General features: G+C 41.5%; 1 protein-coding gene across 3 annotated transcripts in view; it reads left to right on the forward strand.

The window, feature by feature from the left end:
• Positions 1 to 25,661, forward strand: part of LOC138719554 (putative RNA-binding protein Luc7-like 2) — a 37,644-nt gene that overhangs the window by 816 nt on the left and 11,167 nt on the right. The window contains exons 1-6 of one of the 3 annotated variants that reach the window (XM_069854870.1): positions 5,084 to 5,218; positions 13,002 to 13,072; positions 14,756 to 14,850; positions 22,859 to 22,957; positions 23,846 to 23,956; positions 24,621 to 24,764. In XM_069854870.1, the coding sequence (XP_069710971.1) occupies positions 22,862 to 22,957; positions 23,846 to 23,956; positions 24,621 to 24,764 (351 nt within the window). In that variant the 5' untranslated portion in view covers positions 5,084 to 5,218; positions 13,002 to 13,072; positions 14,756 to 14,850; positions 22,859 to 22,861. Of the gene's footprint in view, positions 1 to 470; positions 598 to 4,862; positions 5,219 to 13,001; positions 13,073 to 14,755; positions 14,851 to 22,858; positions 22,958 to 23,845; positions 23,957 to 24,620; positions 24,765 to 25,661 lie in introns of those variants that run through there. The other 2 variants (XM_069854875.1, XM_069854863.1) reach the window with 2 other exon arrangements.

Consider the following 25,661-nt stretch of genomic DNA (forward strand, 5'->3'; position numbering starts at 1 on the left):
CTCTTCTCCCTCGTGTCAGCAGGCAGGACGAGAGGGAATGGCCTCAAGCTCTGCCAGGGGAGGTTCAGGCTTGACATCAGGAAAAAAATTTCATGGAAAAGGTCATTGGGCACTGGCAGAGGCTGCCCAGGGAGTTGGTTGAATCCCCATCCCTGGAGGTGTTTAAAATATGGGTAGATGAGGTGCTCAGGGACATGGTTTAGTGGCAGACAGGAATGGTTGGACTCAATGATCCTGGAAGTCTTTTTCCAGTCTAGTGATTCTGTTCAGCACAGATCACGCTGCACGCAAGGCATTATCATCTTCACTATCTGGATAAACACTGCTTGAAAGAAAACACGCTATCAGAGGGACATTCTGTCTAACTTTCAAAAAAATCCAATTACTTAGATGAAACTTAAACTTATTTTAGCTTAAATAAAAAATATTCCACTTTTTGTAAAATTAACTACTTGCGTTACTCCTGACAGGTGACGAGTGAGAAGCTGTGCCGGGCCCAGCAGGAGCTGCACTTCCAGGCTGCCACATACCTGTGCCTACTGCGCAGCGTCCGGGAGCATGCGGCACTGCACCAGGAATATCATGGGAAGGGGGAGCGCTCGCCAGAGGAGGTGGCTGGCCTGGTGGGCTTCAGGTTGCCGCAGCAGCCTGGAGGGAAGGGCTGAGGTGATCATGCCATGCTCCCTCTTTGTTTCTGAATAAATACATTCTTGACTGGTTAGGAAGGGGCTGGCGTTTTCTGTTGGGTTAAGGTTGCTGTCCCCATAGCTGGGAAACCCACCATTTTAGGGGCCAACAAGAAGGCTGGGGAGGGACTTTTTACAAGGGCATGTAGTGATAGAATGAGGGGGAATGGCTTTAAATGTGAAAGGGGAAGATTTAGATTAGACATTAGGAAGAAATTCTTCATGATGAAGACCAAAAATTTGGTGGTGAGGCTCTGGCATGTGTTGCCCAGGGAATTTGTGGCTGCCCCGTCCCTGGAGGTGTTCAAGGCCAGGTTGGATGGGGCCTTGGGCAGCCTGGTCTGGTGGGAGGTGTCTGCTTTGTCTAAGGGGTTGCAAGGGTTGGTTCCACCCAGCAAAATCTGCAGGTAAGAGAATTATGTACAGGCAGGGTTTTCCAGACACACAGAATCATAGAATTGCTTAGGTTGGAAAAGACCCTTAAGATCACCAAGGCCAATGGGAAACCAAGCACTGCCAAGTCTACCTGCTAAGACATGGTCCCCGAGCATCATGTCTGCATGTTTTATTAAACACCTCCAGGGACAGTGACTCAAGCACTTCCCTGGGCAGCCCATGCAAGTGCTTGGTAACCCTTTCAGTGAAAATATTTTTCCTAATACCCAATCTAAACCTCCCTGGCATGACTTGAGACTCATTTCCTCTCGTCCTTCTATAGTGAGGGGCCCAAAACTGAACACAGTCTCACCAGTGCCAGATATAGGGGGACTTTTCTAGTATGTTCTCTTGTGTGTGATATTTCCTACTCTCCCAAAAGCAAAGGTACTTTCTTCAGACCATGAGTGGGTTCTGGCAAGCACTGCAGTAGCACAAATCTCTTTAATCTTGAAGATTTTTTTTTTCATGGTGGTGAACTAGTGGTGACAGTTCAGAGACAAATACTGCTTAATGAATTACGTGTTTCTCAGTGCCTCTGAGTGGTTGATTCTGCGACTATAGCCTTCCTGTTTTTAACACACTGTGAATTCCAAGAAAACTAAAGTGAACTGCCAGTCACACCTAATACGCAAACCAGGCTGTCATATTGTTGCTTGTCTTGCAATCTGGAACAGCAAGTCTCTTTGTAGGAAAAGGAACGGCTTGAATTGTCTCTGCCCTGCTCTCAGAAGAGGATTGAATTATCTGCAAGACGTGTAAGAAATCTGTAGTAAGGATGACATGTACTGGCTAAAAATGCGAGGATTGTTTGCTTGAGGGAGGAGCTATAAGCAAGGCTAACAAAGGAGTGCTTGTTTGTTTTTTTTTACTACCAGGGAAAACAAAAGTATTCTGTCAGAAGAGCATTGCAAATAAAATTACTTGTCTAAATCTGTGTGATCTCCTTCCCCTGTATTTGAAACTTGGGGACAGTTTAGTTCCCCAAGTATAGTGAGTAGGCACCATAGATCCTTAGGACTGCGGAGATTTAGACTACTTAGGTAAGGCAAGGAGATGGGAACTACACGTTTTAAGGTTCTGTAGACCAAAAATCTGGTTTGCAATTCTTGCAGTGCCTTACTAATTAAAACAGCAGTTTTTTTTGTGGAAAAGTGTTGATACCACAGGTGGGAAATTACCAAACTATTTGCAGCTCAGTAGATGAAAGCTATGGGACGTCAGCATACTCTGAAAATGGCTGTATTTGTTGCTGTGAGTTATTTCATGCAGCTGCTCCATTCTGCATTTTACTTTCTAGGTGGACTAAAGGTTCATTCCACGCAAGGTCTGGTGTGTACTGCTCCAGAAGAAAAATATGTGGCTCATTGAAACCAGGTCTGGAAGAGAAGCTGAAGTTTGGCCAGAAATAGATGCTCTTTAAAAGAGTACCAAGAGCTAAACTTCGTAGGGTGTGGGTACAAGTGGGTGGTGATTTTGCCCCTCTATTCTGCTCTGGTCAGACCACACCTGGAACACTGCATCCCGCTCTGGAGCCCTCAGCACAGGAAAGACATGGACATGGAGCGGGTCCAGAGGAAGGCCACAAAAACTATCAAAGACCTGAAACATCTTCAATATGAAGAGAGGCTGAGAGAGTTGGAGTTGTTCAGCTTGAAGAAGCTCCAAGGAGATGTTATTGCTGCCTTCCCATACTTAAAGGGGCTTCTGTAAGGAAGATGGGGAAAAACTTTTTAGCAGGGCCTGTAGCAATAGGACAAGGGGTAATAGTTTTAAACTAAAGGAGGAGAGGTTTAGACTGGATATTAGGAAGAATTTTTTTTTATGCTGAGGTTGGTGAGGGACTGGCACAGGTTGCCCAGGGAGGTGGTAGATGCCCCATCCCTGGAAACATTCAAGATCAGGTTGGATGAAGCTCTAAGCAACCTGATTGAGTTGAAGATGTCCCTGCTCCTGCAGGGGGTTGGACCGGATGACCTCCATGGTCCCTTCCAACCTAGACCATTTCATGATAAACAGCAGCTAAAAATTCTCTATTTCTCTTAAAAATACAAAGGTACTAAGTAGAGAAAATTTTAACCAATATCTGTTTCTCTCCCAGTTTCTTCTCCTTCAGTCCAAAGTAATGTAACAACTAAGAAAATCAAATTTATATGTAAAAGGGAAAACAAAGCTGTGTTATGTTCTGAATGGCTGAGAAGAGCTGGGTAGGGAACCTTTTCCTAAATTTGTTATGGAAGACTCCTGCCTGAGCACTGCATCTTCTCTGCAAGTCCTTGTGAAATCCAGAGAACTGGGCTAGGGGTTTTAAGTGCCCTTTTTTGTGTTGCTGTTTCTCACTTCTACTCAGCTGCGCTTTGGAGCCAAACAGGACCCTGGCTGTGGGCAGCCAAAACTGATCCCTGTGACAGTTGCCAATGTCTGTGGGTGCTAGATGGCAAAACGATGGTTACCAAAGGGATAGTAGCAAAATGCAGGCCGCTGAGATTGATAGAATTGTGAAAACATTGTTCCTATGAGTGGATCTAAAAAAAAGAATGAGCATTCTTTGAGGATTTACATGGTTCTTCGTCTGAAACTAGTCTGAAACTTTTATGAGATGCTGTGCCTTTTTTTTAGCAGGGCATCCGATTCAGTGCTGAATTGTAAAATTAAAATATTATTGCCTTTGCTTCAAAGACTTTGTCCTTTTCAATGTTTTAGCACTGAACAAGTGTTTCTCACCCTGGCCAAGAGGAGTTGTGCCTGCCCGAGGATGGATCAGCAGGACACGGCTGCCCAAGGTGCCCATCCCACCATCGGCACTGGTGAGACCGCTCTTCAAATCCTGTGTTCAATTCTGGACCCCTCACCACAAGAAGGATGTTGAGGCTCTGGAGCGAGTCCAGAGAAGAGCAACAAAGCTGGTGAGGGGGCTGGAGAACAGGCCTTATGAGGAGGGGCTGAGAGAGCTGGGATTTAGCCTTCAGGAGGCTGAAGGGAGACCTTATTGCTCTCTACAACTACCTGAAAAGAGGTTGTGGAGAGGAGGGAGCTGGGCTCTTCTCCCAAGTGACAGCGGACAGGACAACAGGGAATAGCCTCAAGCTCCGCCAGGGGAGGTTTAGGCTGGACATCAGGAAAAAAATTTTCACAGAAAGGGTCATTGGGCACTGGCAGAGGCTGCCCAGGGAGATGGTTGAATCCCCATCCCTGGAGGTGTTTAAGGCACGGGTGGATGAGGCGCTGAGGGACATGGTTTAGTGTTTGATAGGAATGGTTGGACTCGATGGTCCGGTGGGTCTCTTCCAACCTGGTGATTCTGTGATTCTATGACCCCATGATCCCGGGCCTCCCTTCCGCTCTCCGTGACCCGCAGCTCGGCCACGTTCTGAGGCGCGTCACAGACACCCCTCGTGCCACCGTCCCGCCCCGGTCTCCCCTCCCCGAGGCGAGAAACCGGGTGCTTATCCCGCCTCCGGCTCCCCGGGAGCGCACCGGGACGTCCCTGCGGCTGCGAGCGGCCGCGCGGCCAATCAGCGCTCCCCACGGGGCTCCGCTCAGCCAATCAGCGCTCCCCAAGGGGCTCCGCTCAGCCAATCAGCGCGCCCCAGGGACGCCTCCCGGAGGAAGCCTCGACGGCCCAATCGGGGCCCTCGCCGCGCGGATGGCGTCAGCGGCCCCGGCGGCGCGCGCCGCGGCCAATCAGGGCGCTCCAAGGGGCGCGCCCGGCGCCGACGTCACGGCCGCAGGGCGCGTGCGCGCGGGTTTCCGTTACCGCCGGCGCGCGCGCGCGTGGCAGGCGTGAGCGGAGGGAGGGGGGGGAGGGGAGGCGGCGGCACCACCACCGAGGCGGGTTCCCAGCTCCGCTTCCAGCCGGGAGCGCGGAGACAGGAGGCGGCGGCCCCCCCGCTTTACCCCTTCTCCGGGGGGTAGGGGAGGGTGCGTGAGCGGCTCCGCCCGTGAGGCGAGGGCGGGCAGGGCCCGAGCCGCCGCGCCGGGCCTCGCAGGCCGCTCGCTGCCGGCCGGGCCGCGCCGGGGCCCCGCGCGCGCCAAGATGTCGGCGCAGGCCCAGATGCGCGCCATGCTGGACCAGCTCATGGGCACGTCCCGGGACGGTAAGCGACCCCCTCGGCCGGCGCGAGGGAGGGAAGGAGAGAGGCGGGAGGCGGGGTGGAGCCGCCCCAGCCGCTCCGGTCGCCGGGAGGGCCGAGCGGGAGGCGCGGGGCCCGCTCCCTGCGGTCCCCCCTCCCCCCCCGCCACGGGGCGGGGCCTGGCGGGGTCGGGGGAGGCCTTGGCCCCGCCGGGCTCCGGGCCGAACCCAGCCTCGCCGTGGAGGGAGCGAACGAATAGGAACACCCACCCCCCCACCCCCCCCAAAAAGCCACAAACAACCAAAAAAACAACAGGCGCTTCGCCGGAGCGGTTTTTGGTTTGGTTTTTTTTTCTTGTGTCATTGTAGTTTTGTCTGAAGTCCAACTCAACCCATCGTTATCTCGTCAAGCTGCGCCAGGGCAGGTTCAGATCAAACATCAGGAACAATTTCTTCACCGAAAGGGCTGTCGGGCACGGGCTGCCCAGGGAGGCGGTGGAGTCCCCGTCCCTGGAGGTGTTAAAGCCGGGTAGATGAGGCGCTCAGGGATGCGATTTAGTAGGGGACGGGTCGGACTCGATGTTCTCCAAGCTCTTTTCTAAGCAAACAATTCTATGATTTCAGTCAGCAGGTGGGTCTCTCTCTGAGAGAACGTAGTTAAACCAAATGGATGAGCTGTTCTAAAAAACAAACGAGCCCCAAGCCGCTAGCTAAAAGCTTGTCATCTAGAGGCAGTAATCCCAGCAGAGAGATACTAGATATAAAGTCAGGTTTCAGATCGCTATGCAGTCACGTAGTGGACTGAGGAATTATAACTGTGTAAAGCTGCTCAGAATTTTTGTCAGCATGTGCAGTGAGGCAATGTGAAAGTTTGAAATGGCAGTCGTCTGTAAGTCCAGGTGGTTTGGGGCAGCTAAAGAGCCTGTGGCTGTTGTGCCGTGCAGCATTTTATTTATAAACAACAGAATACTGCACCCCAGGGTAGACTGCAATTAGAGATTATTTGAATGTTCTGCATGTCGTGCTTGCTCTCAACAGATGTGTTACGTGTTTGTTGAAGCTTCATGCTGAATTAACTGTTCCCTAGTTTCCCGTGCACCGAGTAGAATGTATGAGTTAGGATGTATCTTGTGAATGCTGGTCATCGGTTGGTACTGGCGTAACGTGGTCTTTCTGAGAGCCTTTTTTTTGTGTAACCTAGAATTCTAAGCGAATGTAACCAGCTTTCACATCTCCAGTATTCTATGAATGTTTTCTGTTAAGTGCTCTTAGTTGTTTTAAACAGGACTGTGATAATCTCATTGAAAAATTACTGTTCTGTAGAGAGTGCCTTCCAGAGCAAGGCTGGTTAGCGAGTAGTCATCGTGTAGAGTTGGACTTAGGATGGTTTTGTCTTGGCCCTGAAAATTTTCAAATGCTTCCTGTAGGTGCTGCACGTGTCAAAGTACTTGGCAAAGTAACATTGTGCTGGTGAAACTCCTGTCTTGCCAGGAAAGGATAAGGAGAAAAGACTACTTGCAAAACTGGCTTCCATTGTTGGATTAAGTGAGGAATTGAGGATCTCGGTGTAACACCATTCTAGTTAAAAAAAATAATCCAGTGGAGCATTGGAAATCTTCTTCTGCAGAGCTAGTACTTATAAAATTCAAGAACAGTCTCAAGGTCATTGAAATATTGTTAACCTTGAAGGTAATGGGTTTTAGGGTAGTTTGGTTTTTTATGTTCCTTACACCTTTGACAAATATTCTATTTCTAGAAATATGCAAATTGCAGCTTTTTATTAGAATGTGTCATTTTTCACTTCTTGGTAGATTGTAGCTCTCATTTCACCACGTATCCCCTTTGCCTTTGATTTTGCTGTGCCTGGCAACACAGTTGAGTTCAAAATGTTTCTAAAAAGCAGTCTTTCTTGGGTGGTGTTTGTGTTTTATATTGCTCAAAATCACAAAAGAGCTTTTAAATTTTCCAGTAAACAGAATTTTATACTTTGCGTAGTGTGAGGGTCTTTTTTGGTGGGCATGGGGTTGGTGGTTTGGATTTTTTTGAGGAGCTTAGAATGCATGGGTTTAAAATTTTTACCTATGTTGGAGAAGGTGGAGATCAAACATTTGATCTCTTCAGTGAGAATAGAACAAACTCGGAGGTAAATTCAAAGCCAGTGTTGTCTGAGTCGGTCTATATTACTTTTTTTAGGTTTATTGCTCCTTCATAGAGAACAGGAGCATGGTCTGAAAATGTTTTGAAAATTCCACAATGAGATGCTCAAACGTGGCTTCAGGAGACGAGTATAGGCTGCGATTTGTGGAAGCTTGTGCATGCTCGTTATACCTGGTGCCCTTGGGGTCAGAATGAAGAAGCTCAAAGGAGGTAGTTATGAAACATTGTTATGGATTTGCTGTTGAGCTCTGAGAATACTTAGAAAGCACAGGTCTGTGTTGGTCTAATGGATTCAGAAGATACCTGCTCAGCCATAATGCTGCTGTAGGAATATTTATGAAATATAAGCTGTGCTGCTAAAGAGGCTTCCCATGGCAAGCAGAGTTGCTCGACGTGTGGCTGTCTAGAACTACGTATGTGGCTCTGGGCCTGCCTCTTGCTGTAATCCTTTCCCAGAGGGCCCTGTGCTTGCGGGCAGGGAGAACCGAGAGCTTTGTGACTTGCTTTGGCAACCTGCTTCCTCTCTTGTCTGAATTTTGGCAGTGAGGTAGGTGCGTTTGTAGTGACACAGTGTTGCTCATTGTGGGTACCTGCCAGGATGTGAGGTTCAGGCAGCCTCTTGCCAGGTGCCCAGTGCCCCACTGCTCTGTTCTTGCCTTTGCTCGGGTGACCTGAAGGGCAGTGAAACAGAGGGAGTTCGGCAGGTGCTCTTCGGGTGTTTCCAGTGAGTTGCAGTTCTCGGAATTCATCTGGGACATCTAAAAAGCCATTGTATTGTTAATGTCAGTACAATGAAATCATTCTGTAAATGGCAGATGTGGTTGTGTTACACACCTGGAAAAGCACATTGTTTAAAACCAAATGGGTTGTTTTTAAAGTACTTTAAACATATCTATATTCTCTTGCATGCTTCTGTGACAAGAAGTGGAAAACTGGATTGGATATGGACCATGCCAAAACTGAAAAGAAAAAAAGTGGCTAAGATTTTGTTGTTAATGAAAAGCTGGACTAATTTAATACAGTCATGGCTGTAGGCTGAAAAAAAATCTTCTCTGAAGTTTGTCATTCCAAGTACTGGTAACCTGACATATTTAAGTAGAGAGGCTTAAATGTAAACGTAGTGTGCACTTCCCAAGTATTGAGAAATAAGGAGTGCTTGAAGACTAAGTGCTAATCTCATGTACTTACTTACATACGAACGTTCTCTTTGTATTGTTTTTTACTGTTAGCAGTTGATCTAAAGGGCTTTGTTACATATATTGATAGTTAAAAGGTAATTTCAAGTTGAATTTATTGTCAGTGACTGGGGCTACAGGAAATTGGCACTCAGAAGGGTTAGGAGTAAGCTGATAGAAAAGTGTGATTTTAATTTTTTTTAAGTACTATTTTTCAATTGTAAAATTGATTTAAACAGTTTTTAGTAGTACGCTAAGTTAAACCCATCCCTGTTCTTTAGGAAACAGGAGTGATCCTTACAAATACAATCATGACTGTTCTAAATGAATAGAGTGAAATATTAACAGTTGGTATTAGTAGCCCAGGAACTGGGTTTTTTTGAAAATCACAGTTGGAATGAACAGATTGCCACATTTTCTTTAAAAGGCCACATTGTAAAGATCCTGTTTTATCTTAAATCAGCTTATCTTGCTCAGTTGGTTCACTTTCTGCCAGGTCAGTTACCTGCTCTGCATGAGCGCTGGAGTCAGTGTTAGGAATCTGTTGAAGCAGAAGGTGGAGCAGGATTATCACTGCAGACAGTTGTGCAGACCCAGAGCAGATCAAAATGGCCCTGGAAACACACATCTCAAAACAGCCAAGACTTGACTGTTGCAAACCAAAATGTGATGGTGGTTTTGGGTTTGTTTGTTTGTTGTTTTAATATATATATATATAATTGTCACTACATCAAATTCAGATTACCTTCTAGAAATATGAAAAACTAGCAAGTTTAATTATCCTCTTTGTAAGAGACAGTTGTGTGCTTCTGAGATTTGCATGTGGTTGTGAAAATGTTCTTACAAGCATCCTAACAAATATTATGCTGTATGACTACCAGAAAAACATTTTGAGCCTTTAGATATACAGAACTCATGTGTATGAAGTGGCAGTCAGCCTCTTTTGCCTCACCTGCTGGCTTTTTGTGCTAAACTGTGGTGTTTGGAGTCTTTAACGCCGTTTTTTAGCTAGATCATCTTCTGGCATTGGAACATAAAATATCTTTTTTGCATCTGTTAACATCATCAGTTTTTCTGTTTTACACTACCCATTTCAGTTAACCTTGATAGTGGTTACTGAAGCACGACTTTTCTGTTCCCTGCGTTTGGGAGGAGTTGAAGTGACTCTCCTGTGCTTATCTTAGCCGTCCTGTGTTTGGTCACACCCTTTATATGGTAACAGATGTGTTCTAGAACTTGTAACCCATTTTGTAATTTCTTTGTTTGCACTTGGGATTATTGCCGAGTTCTCCATGTAATTAAAGATGGATGGTGGGTTGAGGTGGGAATCGTCAGGACACATAGTTTCTGTTTTCCACTTCGCTTTCCCCTTGTAGGTGCAAGGTGGTACGGGCTTTTGAAGGCAGTTTGGATACGGTTTTGCCCATTATTGGAGGGCTGTTGGCTATTTGGGAGCTTTAGGCTGAGATTCAGGTTAGGGGGCCAAGAACTTCCTCCAAGTGCTCTTCTCTCAAATACGGATCAGCAGCAAAGTAAGAGCAGAAAAGAGTGTCTTGTCTACACAAATTTCCCCAAAACCTACCAGAAATGTTGGGTTGATATCGTCTCAGTAACCTGAAAGTAAGAGCAACACAGACTTCATTAGAAGATTCTTTATTTTCCAGTCAGAAGCGATCAGAAGGTTTAAAGAGCAGTGATCACGTTTAGTGACTTATGTGCATTTGCTGCTTTGTTATGAAGTCCTGGTGCTTTGGCCCTTAAAAATGAGGGGAGTAGCAAAGAACTGGAGTAACTTTTCTACTCTACATTTGGGACATGATTTGAAACAGCATTTATGAAGAAGCAAATGGGCATATTCATACCTCATAAAATCATTCCTGTGTTTGTTCACTTGTAAGGAAGTAGCAAAAAAATAGTTTCATTCTCTTCTGCATTCACAAGTATTGATTTAGTCACAGTGTAACCCAGCAGCAATCCTGTGTAGAAATGTGTTATTATAATGGTGTTATGGGAAAGATTCATCATCCAGGGTTGGTGACAAGATTTGTCAGAATTAGCTGCCTGCTCAGAGTGTAGCAGCAACAGGATCTCCTGTGACAACATAAGCCTCAATTCAAGAGTCATGTTGGATACTAGTTAAACAGGGCTTGCTTTGCTGATGAAATTTGATGCACAGTCTTTAACCTGATATTCCACCCAGCTAGTAGCTCTTAGCATGTAAAGCTTTCAGAGTCCCCTGCCAACATGTTGGGACTCTTGCTTCACAAATTTGAGTGGAAAGCTGACTGGTTTTGGTTGATGTAGCCTAGTTCAGGGAGTCAGCAACGCAAAAATGGGCATTATTGTTCTTGCATGGATTGCACTGTTAGTTCGTGATTGGAGGTTACAGTTGGATAACAAAGGGTAAGTTTTATCAATGCACTGGGATTGTTGTTAGTGCATTAGGGTACATCACAACAGTAAGAGGTGTTATAAGCATTGTTGATGCAGAAGTAGTCATTCTGCTAGTTTGTGATATACTGAGCAGGAGTGGCACTGTGGAGGCTTACTAATAGGTCAGACTTGGGAGTTCAGAGTGTGTTGGATGGGGTGGTCCAAGTGCACGTTGTATTCTTAACCTCTGTGTGTTCCTTAATCGGCAGTATGCTCTGGTCTGCAATATTGGTGTTAATTTTATAGTTGGCACGTTTGATGCAAACTAAACAACTTCCTTTAGAAAGTTTACATTGCTGCCATCTCTTTAATATTAGTGTTCCTCATGTGCAGTTTCCTTATGCTTGTAAGGAATATGAGATGTGCAAGTGTAGAAATTTCCTGGACATCTAGCATTTTCTCGTGAACAGTTTCAGTTCGGTTTCAAAGTTCTCCATTCACCTGAAAGGTAATCTATTATAGAAATGTGGTTTGGGTCAGTTACTTCAGGTAAAACTAGAGCTGCTGCTTCTTGAGGAAAATGTAATTTATTTTTTGTGTATCTCCATATAAATTTTAGCAATTGTGTTTGTTTTTTCTTTTAATGGAGAAAATCTAATTGGAAATGCAAGGATGGCTTATGGAACAGCGATAGTTGTTGACTCCTGTAATGCCCTGGCAAATTACTTTGATTTCTTTAATGGCATGAGTCCTAAAGATGAAGTAGCTGAATACTCTGCTATTCTTCAGAGGCAGGGTTAAATAAGTTGGTATTCTGAGCTAATCAAATCACTTACCTATTAAAATAGAATTTGTAATAAGGGCTGAAATATCAGTGATAAAAACCTATTTATAAACATTTAAGGATACATCTAAAATTGGATAACTGCAGCCATTTGGTACCTACTGGTCTTATTTTCTTCTTACAGAATATAGAAACTTTTTTTTTTTTAAATACTCATAAACACTGCTTAGCATTCATGTGATTGTTTGGCCATACAAAGAGCATGTCAACCTAAGTACAGTTTGGCCAAGAGAAGTAGCAGCTAACGTACCACTGAAGTCCTTGGCTTAAGAACACATCTATTCATGCTGTTTGAATTCTCAGAAGGCAAAAGTCTCTTATATAGGCTGATCATCAAGTGTAGAGCCGATCTGTAGATTTTATTCTCCCTCCCAGCAACCCCTGTAGACCCTGGGTCATCACCTATTCCAGATGATTTGTCTGTAGGTCAGCGGCAGAATACATCTTCTGTCTTTGCCAACAGGTCTGCACTATTTAGGTGTATTGGAACTCTCAAAAATCATCAAGAAATAAAAGTATTATAGGTCTGTTGGACTCTGGAATGATCTGCCAGAGGAACAGGAAACTGTCATTGTTAGGACATAGTATATATGTTAGGAGATATTGTATGACACCTTTTCTTTTTGATAAACCTTTCCTTCTGAAGCAACATAGATTAAAAATAAATGCATATATATGAAACTGCTTTTTATAGGAGGGAAAAGGTAAATATCAGTGTTCTGTGTGTGGGAGCCTTTCTGAAAGTATCTTAAATACTAGACCATAGGCAGAGGGCAGAAAGTATAAGTGCTTAAAATGTAAATGGGTGCTCTTGAGGCTGTCGCTTATCAGTTTCTGCTACCGTTTTTTTTTTCTATGTCGTCTTACCTCAGTTTGGTAGTTGTGATTAACATGGTAGCCGCTTAGATTTAAAAGACTGTATTGCCACTGTCACATGAGTTCTGAGTTGCAGCAGAGGTATGAAAAAAGCCATGTCTAGGTTTTGAGGTAATGTTTGTGAAAATACTACTTACCAATGTTACTGAAGGAGCCATGAGTCTTTCAGCAGTTTCCTGGTCCTGATAACTCCTTGACTAGGTTGGTGCTATTAGGCCATCAGCTGTCTTTTTTAAAATACATTTCGTGATTTTGTTCATGTGTCTTTATATAGAAGAATCTTTGCCGTCAACATGTATTTCTAGATGCTGTGTTAAAATTGCTGGCAGAATCTATTTTTCTATACAAACTGAACAATCTGGCCCCTTGTTTTATTTATAAAGGTTCAATGTATCTTTGCCTGCCTACATCAATCTGCAAGGGAGTGTCAGAAAGGCCCCGCATTCGCCGAGCCGTGAGTTATCAATAACTTTTCAGATGTGTTAATGAATGTGGAACAAAATCAATTGTGTTTTAAAAAAATATGGATCCACCTCCTAAAAAGCAAAACAAAAGAAAAGCCAAACTCAAAGCTCTTTACTGCAGTAGCAGGCATGATTACAAAGGGATTGCTCTAAATTTTTTGTAGTGTAAGTATAACTAAGGAGTAAGGTTGCCCTCTAGAAAACCTATTGTTGAACTGCTTTGAAGCTGTCTTTAGCCTGTCGGTTACAGGTTTTAACTGTTGTATCCTGCAGGCAAATTAAGCATGTGGTGTTTCTTGGAAACTATTGTTTGCTTAATTATCTGAAGCTTCCATCTGAAAATGTTACATATTAGCATCCTGTGCATAGAGCTGATATTTTAAAATCTGGTTACATAACAGTAAGAAAGTCTTGACTAATAATAGACGTGGTTTTTATTCCCCCCCTTTGTAGTTACCTCGGTAATGAATTTGGCTTCTTGAATTAATAGATTAAAAATTCTTATTGTTCCAAGTCATCAAGCCATAAAAAAATTAATAGCCATAAAATGTATCTACATTCTTTAAAATATTTGAAATGGAGGAGGCTGCTGTCTAGACTCCTTTTGTCTTTTTTTTTTTCCCCCTCAGCAGCCTGCCTTGCTTCAATAATTCACCAGTAGGTTTTCAGTTATAAGAAATTTTAACAAGTTGTTACATGTTAAAAAATGAATGAATAGACACATCCAGAGAGAAATTAAGGTGTCTTATCATGCCTGTGTCTTAAGAACAAGAGCCGTAGCAATGGTCTCTCTTCCAAAACTCAGTGACAATTATGTTAAGACTCCAAGGAAAACATGTTTCTGCCCTCATCCCCAAAATAACAGCTGGTTACATTGTTTTGAAGACTTTAGGTCTTGCTTCAGGATGGGGTTATTTAAACTTGCAATTGGACCTCAGTGTGTGGGCAGGTTGATGCTTCTGCTGATGCAGGAACTACAACCTGCTGTGATGAAGATCAATAATTAAGATGTTTCCAGCCCAACAAACAGCATGTAGAAAAGAAAAGAAAAAAAATTCTTATGATCGAGAGATACGCAAACATCTGTAAAATAATTTTACATATAGGCTATGTCCATATGTTTGACTGACTTTTTTCCAGGTTTGTAAGTGTTTAAAATCATTATTCAACTCTTTATGCTGCTCCCATCAGAAGTAAGAGGGTGTGTTGCATCCAAGAGCGAAATCATAAAATGAGCGTCAGGTGGGATTTGGTGATGACTCGATGTGTATCATTTTGTGTTTATGAGGTTGCTTTTATATGCTGATTGTTGCATATAAATACATCACTATTTCATGTAAAATCTGAATAGACCATTATATACCTCATTTAACAAATGCCGTTGTAGCAAAGTGTTTTTAAAGCTAATGCTGTCTTTCTGGTTTCAAGCACTTCTCATGCTGCATTTTTGAAGGAGAAGTGTGAGGGGATTTTAAAACAGCATTATAGAGCATTAAAACACATATTTGTGGTTTTGGTGTTATTTGGCAAAGAAGCACACAGTGTCTTAAGTTCTAGTTTACATAGGCCTTCACTATGTGACAAGGCAGTCTTAATGCTTTGCATGTAACCTGCAGAACATGTCTGGCTTACCCAGATTTCTAACCTGGAATGTGTTGGTTTCTATATTGTAGGTGACACGACCCGTCAGCGCATCAAATTCAGTGATGACAGAGTGTGCAAGAGCCACCTTCTCAACTGCTGTCCTCATGATGTGCTCTCTGGAACTGTACGTAGCTAAATAATGTGTTTTATTTAGCTAAGAATGGAGAAATTCAATTATGTCTGTTCTTAGTAATATCTCTCAGTTTCACAGTTTTCAGCAAATATCTGTCTAGTGATCTCTGGTAGCTACAACTAATTAATGTTTTTTGTAACATAAGCTGTCTGGTCTGTCTGGTGTTTTGGTTGTGATGGGCAAAATAGCTCATAGGTGGGGGAAAATTTGAGACCTAAATGTCCTATAAAAACATACAAAGTCATTAGTCAGAGTTCAAAAGAAAATGCTATTAAAATATTAAATTGAAAGCTTTTCATTGGGGTCTAATTTCTGTAAGCAAAGATTTCTAGAATGGGTGTCTTTAGCAAGTAAGAAGTCTTTATCTTTAGAGCTGTAACAGTCATAAATATCATGCAGTAACGCCTCCTGTGATGCAGACCAATGTAGGTTGGGTCCATTTACCCAGTGTGTTTGTCCTCACTAAAGTTCTCATCTGTCTCACACTGGATTCTACTGCTTGGAGAGTACTAAACTAAACTACTTGTTCAGCGAATATCAATCTCTCTCTCTTCCTCATAATGCAGTTAGTCATCAGACCACAAAGTGTGTTCCAGCATATAATTTGGTGTCGAGAAAAACAGTGACCAGCTTAATCCTTTTAGAGGGAGTAGTAGAAAAGGACTCGTAAGAGACAGGCTTTATATGACCGACGGGAGGTTCTGCTGTTTACTAGTAATCAGTCTGAAAAAATGGACCTTCTGTCCTAAAAGCACAGTTTTTAAAAGGGCAAGAAATGTCTAGTGTGACTAAACAGTCTATCATTGATGATTGTGGAGTTCTCACCAGAGTTTGGATAGGAAAATCTTGATGCATCTTCACATTCAAGATCTGTGGGTAACAAAGATTGTGTGACTTTTTTTTTTAAATTCAAATCCAGGATCTTATGCCTCTGAAAGAATAAATAGTCTGAGGATATATTATGGGGTTAAGTCTGTTAATTGAATAGATTATCAGTAAAATACTGGCCGTGAATTGCTATTTTGTTTTGTATCACAAGATAATCTATGCGGTCCTTGCAAGCTGTGTATTACTGTTCCAGTCTGCAAAGTGCAGATTTCTGTGTTATTCCAATCCACGCACTCTTTCAAAAGCACTAAAGGAGGATGTTCACAGATAACACAAGACAAATGAAGACTCATATGAGTAGGCCCTGTTAATTCAGTGTGTTCTTTTCCTTAATGGCCAAATACCCAAAACTCTGCAAGGAGTTCATTTCTCTTGACAATAAAATCATGTTCCCTGGGCTGCAGTATGTATTGGTAAAAGTAGTGCCTGTATACTTTGCTTAGAAGACTGGACAGTTTCTCTTTGTTGTCCAGATTTCTTCATTCTCTTCTCCTGTTAGATGAAGCACGTGCTCATTTTTAACAATACTGTACGAAGTCTTGTTAGTTCTAGAATTCTCCAAAACGCTCACACTAGGTGTTTTCCTCAAGTTTCTTTGATCATATGTATCTTTTGGTTAACATTAGAAACATTTCGGGAAGAAAACATCCATATAAATTAATGAAGTTTTGAGTTTTACTGGGAAAAATCCATTGTCTAAATGAGCAACAATGCACAGCTTCCTTCTCTTTTGAACTTTATTTTGCACTTCTCTGTGTCTTGCTTCCTCAGAGCTGTTTAAAGGAACAATAAAGTTGTATTTAAAGGAACCCTGTAGATTTGACTTAAGAGTATAAAGCCATAAGAATTAACTGTATTTTGAAATTTAATTCTTTCTTCTGGCTGCTGTTGCCAACAGAACAGCTCATTCTTTATCAGTTACCCTCTTAACCTCATGTTTCTGGATAGACTTGTCTAGTAATCTGTTAATGATCCTCACTGGTTACCTGCTTAAATCAGGAGATTTTGATTATCTTCCTATTTTATTTCATTTTACTTAGGGACTTTTTTTGGGGCTTCTGGGTTTCTGATTTTGTAGAACTGAAAATTCTAAGTTTCACAGTGGTGCCTCGGTGCCTGGAGGAGATGATTTGGTGTCAGTTCAACTAGAGATGGGAGTACGGATTTTGTGGTCTGCTTCTAAGGTCAATGGGAATAATGAACTACATGGAAGACATAGGTAGAGTAGTGAGTCTCAGCAACAAAAATGTAAACAAAGTTAAGATTACAGCATAGCTTATCGAATTGTAATTCCGCATCTGTTGTGCTCTGTGATTGTCTTTTTATTTGAAATGGTGTTTGAAGTTTGTGTGAGGCATGTAGTAAACTAGTTGGTAGGATCACAGAAGGGTCTTTGTATTCAGAGTTGTAGAACTAACTGTTCAAGACCTGCTCTTTGACAATGCCTCTCACAAATGCTCTTTTAACAGGCATTGTTTTTAATGTTTCAGTGCTCTGCTTCTTCTTCATGATAACCTGGGCACTGGTTGGCATGCATGAGTCAGTGATTTAAGAGTTTACTCATTTATTTGACGTTGAGAATTTTATCATGAAGGATTAGTAAGACTTTATAAACCCTGGCTACTGAAACAGTGAATAATTTACCACTTAAAGTTAGCAAATTTAAATACTTTTTTTTTTGTCTTGAAGGGTTAACACTCTTACTTTAGGGTTTCTTTTATTCTTAATTGCTGATGATCAGGCTTGTGGTTTTGTGGGGTTTTTTTCCAAACCATGGTACTTGAGTTATTTTTCATCAGCATTACAAAAATGTTTGTTTGTTTATCTATATTATGAGATTAGGACTGAAGCTACACATGTAGGCATCATCTGACTCCCCTGTACAAGCCTATTAAGCGACATTTTCTGTGTGTAAACTCTGTACTGTCTCTGGCACAGGATTTTTACAAGAATGTGTTTTTTCTGTCTTTGTATGTTTCTGAAAGCATAACTGACTATTAATGAAAATAAGGAGGTGAGAAGATTTAAAGCAAATACCTTTAATAAAGTTAAAAGTAGTATGAATATTTATAGTAACCCTCTAGCTGTCTTTGAAGAACGCAAGCAGTTCAATGCTTGTGCAGCAATCCATCAGTTTTATCAGCTTGATTGTGCTTCCCAGTTGAAAAAAGTGTCACAAGTGCTGTATGTGGTCTTGGAAACCATGGCTGAGATAATCCTTTCTGCTCAGTGGGTTCACTGTCTGTATTTGTATTTATGTGTATTTGTTGCTCCTTACATTTTGTTTGTACAGACATCAAACTATTCTTTGTGAGCTCAGCCCTGCAGTAAAGCATATCTTTAGGCGCTCATGAATTTATTGCACTTGGCTCTTCAGGACTCTTGCTGACTAAAACCATATTGATTGAAACCTTGGTTTAGCAGTATACTTTAATATGTGATTAACTTTAAGCTTATTAGGGGTGGGATTCAGCTTCAGATTACGGCATCTAAATATAGGTTTCAGCTGAGGAGCTAGGTGTCAAAGCTTGCACTGAATTCAGAAGGGGTCTAAGCAGCGGGGAGGTTCACCTGACTCTGGGTATCCCCCTTTAAGGAGGGCTGAATCCGTTTAGGCTTACTGACTGTACTGTCTAGATCTCTTTTTACTGTGGAGGATAAGTTTGGATAGTTCACACATCTGCATATGAGTGTTGGTAAGGTATTTTAATCTGCAGTTGATTTCTTTGCCAGTAGCCCCATTGGCTCAGTGGAACTATTTCCATGCTTAAAACTTAGATGTGCCAGTGTGATGATTTGTTGTAGTGTTACAAGAAGCAGGCATTCTGCTGGAGAGTGTCAGCTTTTCAGTTCAGGACCAATTTGATCATGTGAACTGCTTCAGCTTTGCAAATCAAATTAAATTAGGCTTGCATGAGCTATCTCAATTCGTAGCCTTCAGCCTAGTGGTGCTGAATTATAAAGTGCTCTGTTATCCTGGCAAGTGATCATGTCAGTCTCTTGAAGCGTATTCGTAATTTCTTCAGCCGGTGCCAGGGAAGTGAACCGGTTATACCATATTCCGGTTTAATATGTTTAATTTATCCAGGTATGGAGGGGGTGTTGTTGTTAGTCCCTGCATGCTTATGTAACTTCTTTGTTAATGTATTATATAGTTGAGCTATAAGACCAAATATTGTGTAAACACTGAGGTATCTCACTTAAAAATAAGAAAGGCTGGTTTTGTCTTTCAGTGGAGGTCTTGAAGTGTTCAGAACTAAGTATTGATTAAAGGAAGAAATGTCTATGAAGAGGTATTATGCTTCTTTTTATCAGTAGCAAGGGTGTTCTCAATACAGACCCCAGCAGTTGCCGTGACAATTTGATAAAGCCAGAGATCTGATTCCTCCAATATGAATTTTTCAGTCATATCAGATCTTCCTAAAGAAACATACAAACAACAAAACCTTCTCTTGTTGCATGTGAACTGCTTTGCTGTGGGTTTCTTCATAGCTAGAAAGAATTCTCTACATAAAGGCTGCCCAGAGTATCTTTCAAAACCTGTTGAAGATGCATGGTGGGTTTTAGAAGCATTAGTAGTATGTGCCACTATGCAACACTTGGCTCAACATCAGCCCTCTGTGTTTTAAGTAATTTGGCTTTATTGTGCTCTTTTTGCACTCTATATAGATTAAGTTTGATAATCTAATCTCTGATGTCAAAGGAATTCGTAGTAGTTGTAAATCTGCCAAAACGGAATTTTGCTGTACATAGCTCAAACCACCTTAATTTTGTGTTCAAGGAACAGCATCACATCAGAGTTCAGTGTCTGGTTCAGTTATTAGTGTCAGCTACTCCGAATGAACATTTATTTTACAGATAAACTCTTCAGATTCTTTATTGCCTGGGTTCTTGGCAAGGGGAAGGCAAGGAGTCTTTGTTAGTAGAAGGCACTTGTGTCTTAGGCAGAGTTCAACAACGGCAAGAAGTCTTACTGTATCTTCTCTCCAGTTCCATCTGCTGTCCATCTACTTTGCAGTTAGCCGTATGAGCCAAATTATAAAGTGAGGTGCTCTGTGCTTATTAAGGTCCTCAGCAATCCTGATTCAGCATAGACTTGACTTTAATGAATCATCCCCAAGACAAATGGTCTTTGCCTGATACTGCATAACTTATGCCAGCAGATGTGCTTTTTAGCCTGATTTTGCACGTAACGTGCAAACTGTTTTGATTTTTAAATGCTTGTTTTAATGTTTCTTTACATTGGGTTTTGCCAATAGAATTTTTAAGACACATTTAGTAGTAATATTTCTGTGACGATGCTTTCATAGGATTAACCAAGGTTAATACAGGCTGTGTTATGGAGCAGTTCCAACAAAAATAGAATTTCTTTAGCAGTGAAACTAATGAAGAACAATCGTTTTCTGTTGTACCTGCTTGTGCTGGCTCCCTGTCTGTAATGCCACTTATTTATAAGGCTGCACTCTGTTCGATTGAAGAGGGGATTGGGAGCCAAAATTTCCTGTCTTCTGAATGAGACAGAGGATGTAAGACAAAATCTAACAAAAAGAAATAATCTGTAGCACCCCCGTTGCCCCCCCCAAATTGCTGCTGTATTACTTCAGTTATTCAAGAGTCCCTGAAACAGCATCTTGATACTGTAAGAGATCCTCGCTGCTTAAGTCCATTGTGATGTTGCCCCCTACATATTGTCAGTGTGTCTGCTTGTGTGGCTGCCTGAGAAGTTAGACAGAGTTACGCTGCTGAAAAATTAGTTTTGGTTTGCTAAGATACATTTTACCTAGTCGGTACTCAGATTGTCTTCAAATGCACAGGTGGATGTGCCACTGTGGGGTGGCACAATGCAGTGATAGAGGGAGGACAGAATATTTTTCAGTAGTAATGCTGGCTCAGAGTAATTACCATCCTTTCAGGCTATGGATTTACAATTCCCAGTAAGAGGAAAATAAATCAGAAAATGCACTGCCTGGAGGAGGGCAAATCCAACCCTGGTAGGTTGGAAAAAGAAGCATAAAATGCATGTGAAGTGAACAGTGTGTCATGGTAGTGTCATGTGAGTTCTGTTTTGTGAGTGTGATAGAAGCTGATTTCATGCATTTATTCAAAGTATATTTAGATTGCATATTAAAATAGTGGTTTTTCCAATGCTGTGGTGGATGTCTTTCAGACTTTTTGACATTATGTTCAGATGTATTATCGTGTCACTAGTCCTATCTGTTTGTTTAGGACTGGAGTGCTTCACTTTCAACAGGATTGGCCTTGAGGTTTACAGTTGACGTTAACTATCTGATCAGTACAGGTGATGAACCAGCATAAAGACAAGCTTTTCACAATTTTAGGAGGCCTTTTCAGTGTCTAATTTTAAAATGTTTTTTCACATTGCTTTCCTAGTACTGAAGTACTTCCTTGAAAGAATGTTGCAGTTAAATGATACAGCAACTAGTGCCTTGGAAATAGACCTCTAATATATTGCTCGGCTTCAAGGGCTGTGTGGATTTGCATCAGTTAACAAAATTGCTGAGGTCCTGTGTAGTTGCAAAAGGAAAAGCTAGTCTTTAGCAATGCAATCAGATGGCTTTTACTGCAATCAGGTCCTCTAAAGAGAGATTTATGGTGGCTGAGAGGTATTTAAATAGCTACAGTGTATCAAAAACCTTCAAGTTCAAAATTCGGTATTTTAACCATGTTTATTTCTGTCTCTGACATTTGAAATAAGCCAACAGCTTTTGTAAAAATTACTTTAATGTATTTGTTGGAACACCTAAGTGATGGTTTGCGAAGTTGAATGCAGCTGATATTTGGTTTCTCTTACTAAACTTGTGAGGCTTGACTTGCTGCGTAAATGCAAATATTTTCTTTATTTTTTAAAGAAAAAAGGCACTCATTTGGCTCAGGTACCAAGTGACTCGCTGCAGTTTAAGTTAACATTCTTTTACTTACAAGACACTCAACGGGAGTTATTAATTATTTTAGTTTTGGTTCTGAAACTGCAACAGTAACAACTTTTTTCCATCAGAGTTATTATGTGCTTTGAAAGTTAGGAATGGATTAATTTTTCTTACTGTTAAGTGAGCAGTGCCAAGAGTAGACTTAACTGAAGCTGTACTGGTTTTAAGTGACACAAATAATAATCACTTTCAATGATTATACATTAGCCTGTGCATTTGCAGAGAGGGTGCCTTGGTTCTTTTCAGTTCTGTTTGTATTACAAATTGGTTTTGAGGATTGATTTGGTTTGGGTTGGGTTTTTTTGTTGTTTTGGGATTCGTTTTTGTCATTTGCACATTGCTCTGTCTTGATCACTAAACAAACTTTGAGGGAACATTTTTGATTAGAATTCCTAATGCTATATGATATGCAAATTTCAGTTTAAAATCAGTAGTTGTTACCTAATAAAATTCTGGGCACTCTTCTCGGTGGTGCTCCATGCATGATTAGTGACAATCTACTTCAAGTTCATGTTTCCTTCCTCCCCATTCTAGATTACTTTTAGATTACGAGTAAAATATCTATAGTGTTTCTTCCCTGAATATTGAATGTAGTCCAACACTCAGCTAATCTTCAGTTGTCTGCAGAATGTTTTGCTGGGATTTGATTTTTGTTTATCTTACTTGAAACACTTCAAGAAAGATTTTCAAGCAGCACTTACAGTGATGCTGTGGTTGTAGCTATTTCAGGTGATGAATATAACTGGAACACATCGTAGAGAGTGCAGACAGTTCAGATGAAGCATTTGACAATTTAATTGCCAATTACTTGCAAGGAACTTGATTCTTCTAAGCTGTTTTGATTCACTACAGGATGTCCCACTTCAGTCGCTTTTTCTGAACTTTGAATAAAGCAGCATTTTTGCAGGGCATGGATGGTACTGTGTGATGCCAACAGCCATAATAAGATAAGCTGTTCTTTCTGTCTGCTTTTATTGTTTCCTGATTCAGGCACGTTTGTTAAAGATCTGGTATTGCCTTATAGCTGCATTAAACTGTCGTTTCATTCCCACAGGGGAGATGAGTTGCTTCAGAATATTTGACTGCTATAGAAATCGTGCTAACTTTATTCCTTGTAACACTTCTGAATAGTTATATTGCTTTCCTTCTGTCACTTTTTTCAGAGAATGGACCTTGGAGAATGCCTGAAGGTGCATGACCTGGCATTAAGGGCAGACTATGAAATAGCATCCAAAGATCAAGATTTCTTCTTTGAGCTTGATGTATGTATTTTGTCTTAATGGTGGAGGGCATAATTTGTGTATCTAGGTGGATATACTGCACAACAAAATTTAAGCTTTGGTACAGACAAAAGGAAGACTTTTGGAAAGTGATTTTATAGAAAGAGGTGGAGAAACCCTTGCATGGTCACATGACAGAGCCTTGCCTCTTCATGATTATATGCGAGTATTTAATTTGTATTGGTAGGCATCTCTAGGTAGAAGTGCTAGCAACCTTACACGGAACAAATTATCATAAACCTGGGTGCTCTTTTAGTGTTATTGAATAGCAGGCAAGCAAATGTTAATGCTATGTGTGCTCTGAGGAGAGTCTTAAATTCTGTGCTTATTGAAAGAAATAGTTTTGTATTGGGGATAACAAATCAGATGCTGTGTCTCAGCATGCCATAGTTTGATTTATACAGTTTTGAACTCCCAACTGAGGAGTTAGTCTTCACTAGGACAAAAAGGTTTGGTTGGGTTTTTTTATTGTTTAGAAGGCTGGTGTTAATATGCTTAATAGCTTAAAACCGTAATGAAAAAAAGTAATGGTATTGCGTGTATTGGCTGGAGGACGTGAACCTGAATGTCCTTTGAACAATTCTAACATCTTAGAAATGCTGACTGCTTCTTAGAGAAGACTTAAAGACAGTATCACTTCCAAACTTTCACAAATACTCATAACTGTGACAGTGTGTAGCCTAAGATTTTTTTAAATGTTGTTATTAATGTGTGTGATTAGCCACCATAAACTGCTACATTATTGTTTTACAAAGGTTTCAGTAATAAAAACTTGTAATGGTTAAGTCTTCATAAACCTGGAAAGTGTTAAGGCTAATGAAATATTCATGTTCTTGACAGCATTGATCAGAGTTCTTATTGATGTTTTAGGCAATGGACCACCTGCAGTCATTTATTGCAGACTGTGACAGGAGAACAGAAGTGGCGAAGAAAAGACTAGCAGAAACCCAAGAAGAGATCAGTGCTGAAGTTGCAGCTAAAGTAAGCATGTAAACTAGTTATGGAAATCTCTTTGAAGGCCTGTTTTTCTAAGGAGCCAGCTTAAGGCTTTGACAAGTTATCCAGTCTGAGAATTCATACCAACAAGTGGAAAAAATAAGGGATTTTCTCTACTCTTCCGAAAACTGCTTTTAAAGCACGGAGAGGAGAATGCAGGGAGAAGACCTCCCATGTTTTGAGCTCAGGAAACTTGACTCTGTGATATTACTCCATTCATTATAAGTGATTCCTACACTTTTTGATCAAAACTTCATTCATAAAGTAAACACAATTTGATGTGCTTTTATCTAGATTTTCTAACTTGAAGAACCTTATCATTTTTCTGTACATATATGCACATGCTAGGAGGAATGGTTGCACATATGTTAATTTTGCAAGACTGTGGTATAGACAACATTGTGAATTACTTGAAGTTTCTGAACAAAATCCTGCTCTGGAGTTGGTACATAAAACTAGGTAATTCAGTCTTTCTCTGTGTGTTTTTACATGAGGTGACTTCTGTTTCATTTTTACCTGGAGAAGTTATGTCTGCATGTTTCTTTTAATTCTATCCTACCAATTTTGCATATAATAACTCAGTAGCAGTTCACGTTGTTTTCCGTAATTAAAAGCCTTTCTTGTGTTAAGCCTTTCTTTGTCTCTCAAGGCTGAAAGAGTTCATGAATTGAATGAAGAAATTGGAAAACTGCTGGCCAAAGTAGAACAGCTTGGAGCAGATGGGAATGTGGAAGAGTCTCAAAAAGTAATGGATGAAGTGGAGAAGGCTCGGGTAAAGAAGAGAGAAGCAGAAGTAAGTTGGTTGTGTAAGGCTGGGGTTATGGAGAGGGCAGGCTCTGATTTTAAATTGGTTGGCATCTGTGTAACACAAGATGTCTTATTTGCTCTCAATTCCTTAAGTAATTGCTTCATCTGAAACTAAAGAATTCATAGAATCATAGAATCACCAGGTTGGAAGAGACCCACCGGATCATCGAGTCCAACCCTTCCTATCAAACACTAAACCATGCCCCGTAGCACCTCGTCCACCCGTGCCTTAAACACCTCCAGGGAAGGTGAATCAACCACCTCCCTGGGCAGCCTCTGCCAGTGCCCAGTGACCCTTTCTGTGAAAAAATTTTTCCTAATGTCCAGCCTAAACCTCCCCTGGAGGAGCTTGAGGCCATTCCCTCTTGTCCTGTCCCCCGTCACCTGGGAGAAGAGGCCAGCACCCTCCTCCAATTCACTTGGCAGCATCCTGTACAGTTACAGTTTCTACTTTTAAATACACTACTATATCATTACAATTATACTCACTTCCACAGGTGGTGCATTTTTCTTAGTTTAGCTGTATTGGCCAATTGTAGCTGTGTTCGCTGTGTCTGTGTTTGTTGGACTGACTTATCTAGATGGGTCTCACAGCTCTTGCTGTGGCAACCCTGTTGTGCCTCATGGTGCACTGATGAGGCTTGTACTGGGAAGCTGCAGTGAAGCGAACCATTGTCTTCATTGAAAGATAATTAGTCAGTGGCTTGTGTATCAGGCAAGTCAAAACGGTCCTAATTGTAATGTTCAGGTGGCAGGACTCACCAAGAGATTTTCCATATCTCATTTCACCAATATACTTGCATTTACAAAAGCAAACATCTGCAGTTGTTTTAATGGTGCCAGAGGGATTGCTGGTGGTCTTGCTTGTCTGTCATCTGAGAGT

This window comes from Phaenicophaeus curvirostris, chromosome 1 (genome assembly GCF_032191515.1).
Source record: "Phaenicophaeus curvirostris isolate KB17595 chromosome 1, BPBGC_Pcur_1.0, whole genome shotgun sequence".
Classification (NCBI taxonomy): Eukaryota; Metazoa; Chordata; class Aves; order Cuculiformes; family Cuculidae; genus Phaenicophaeus; species Phaenicophaeus curvirostris.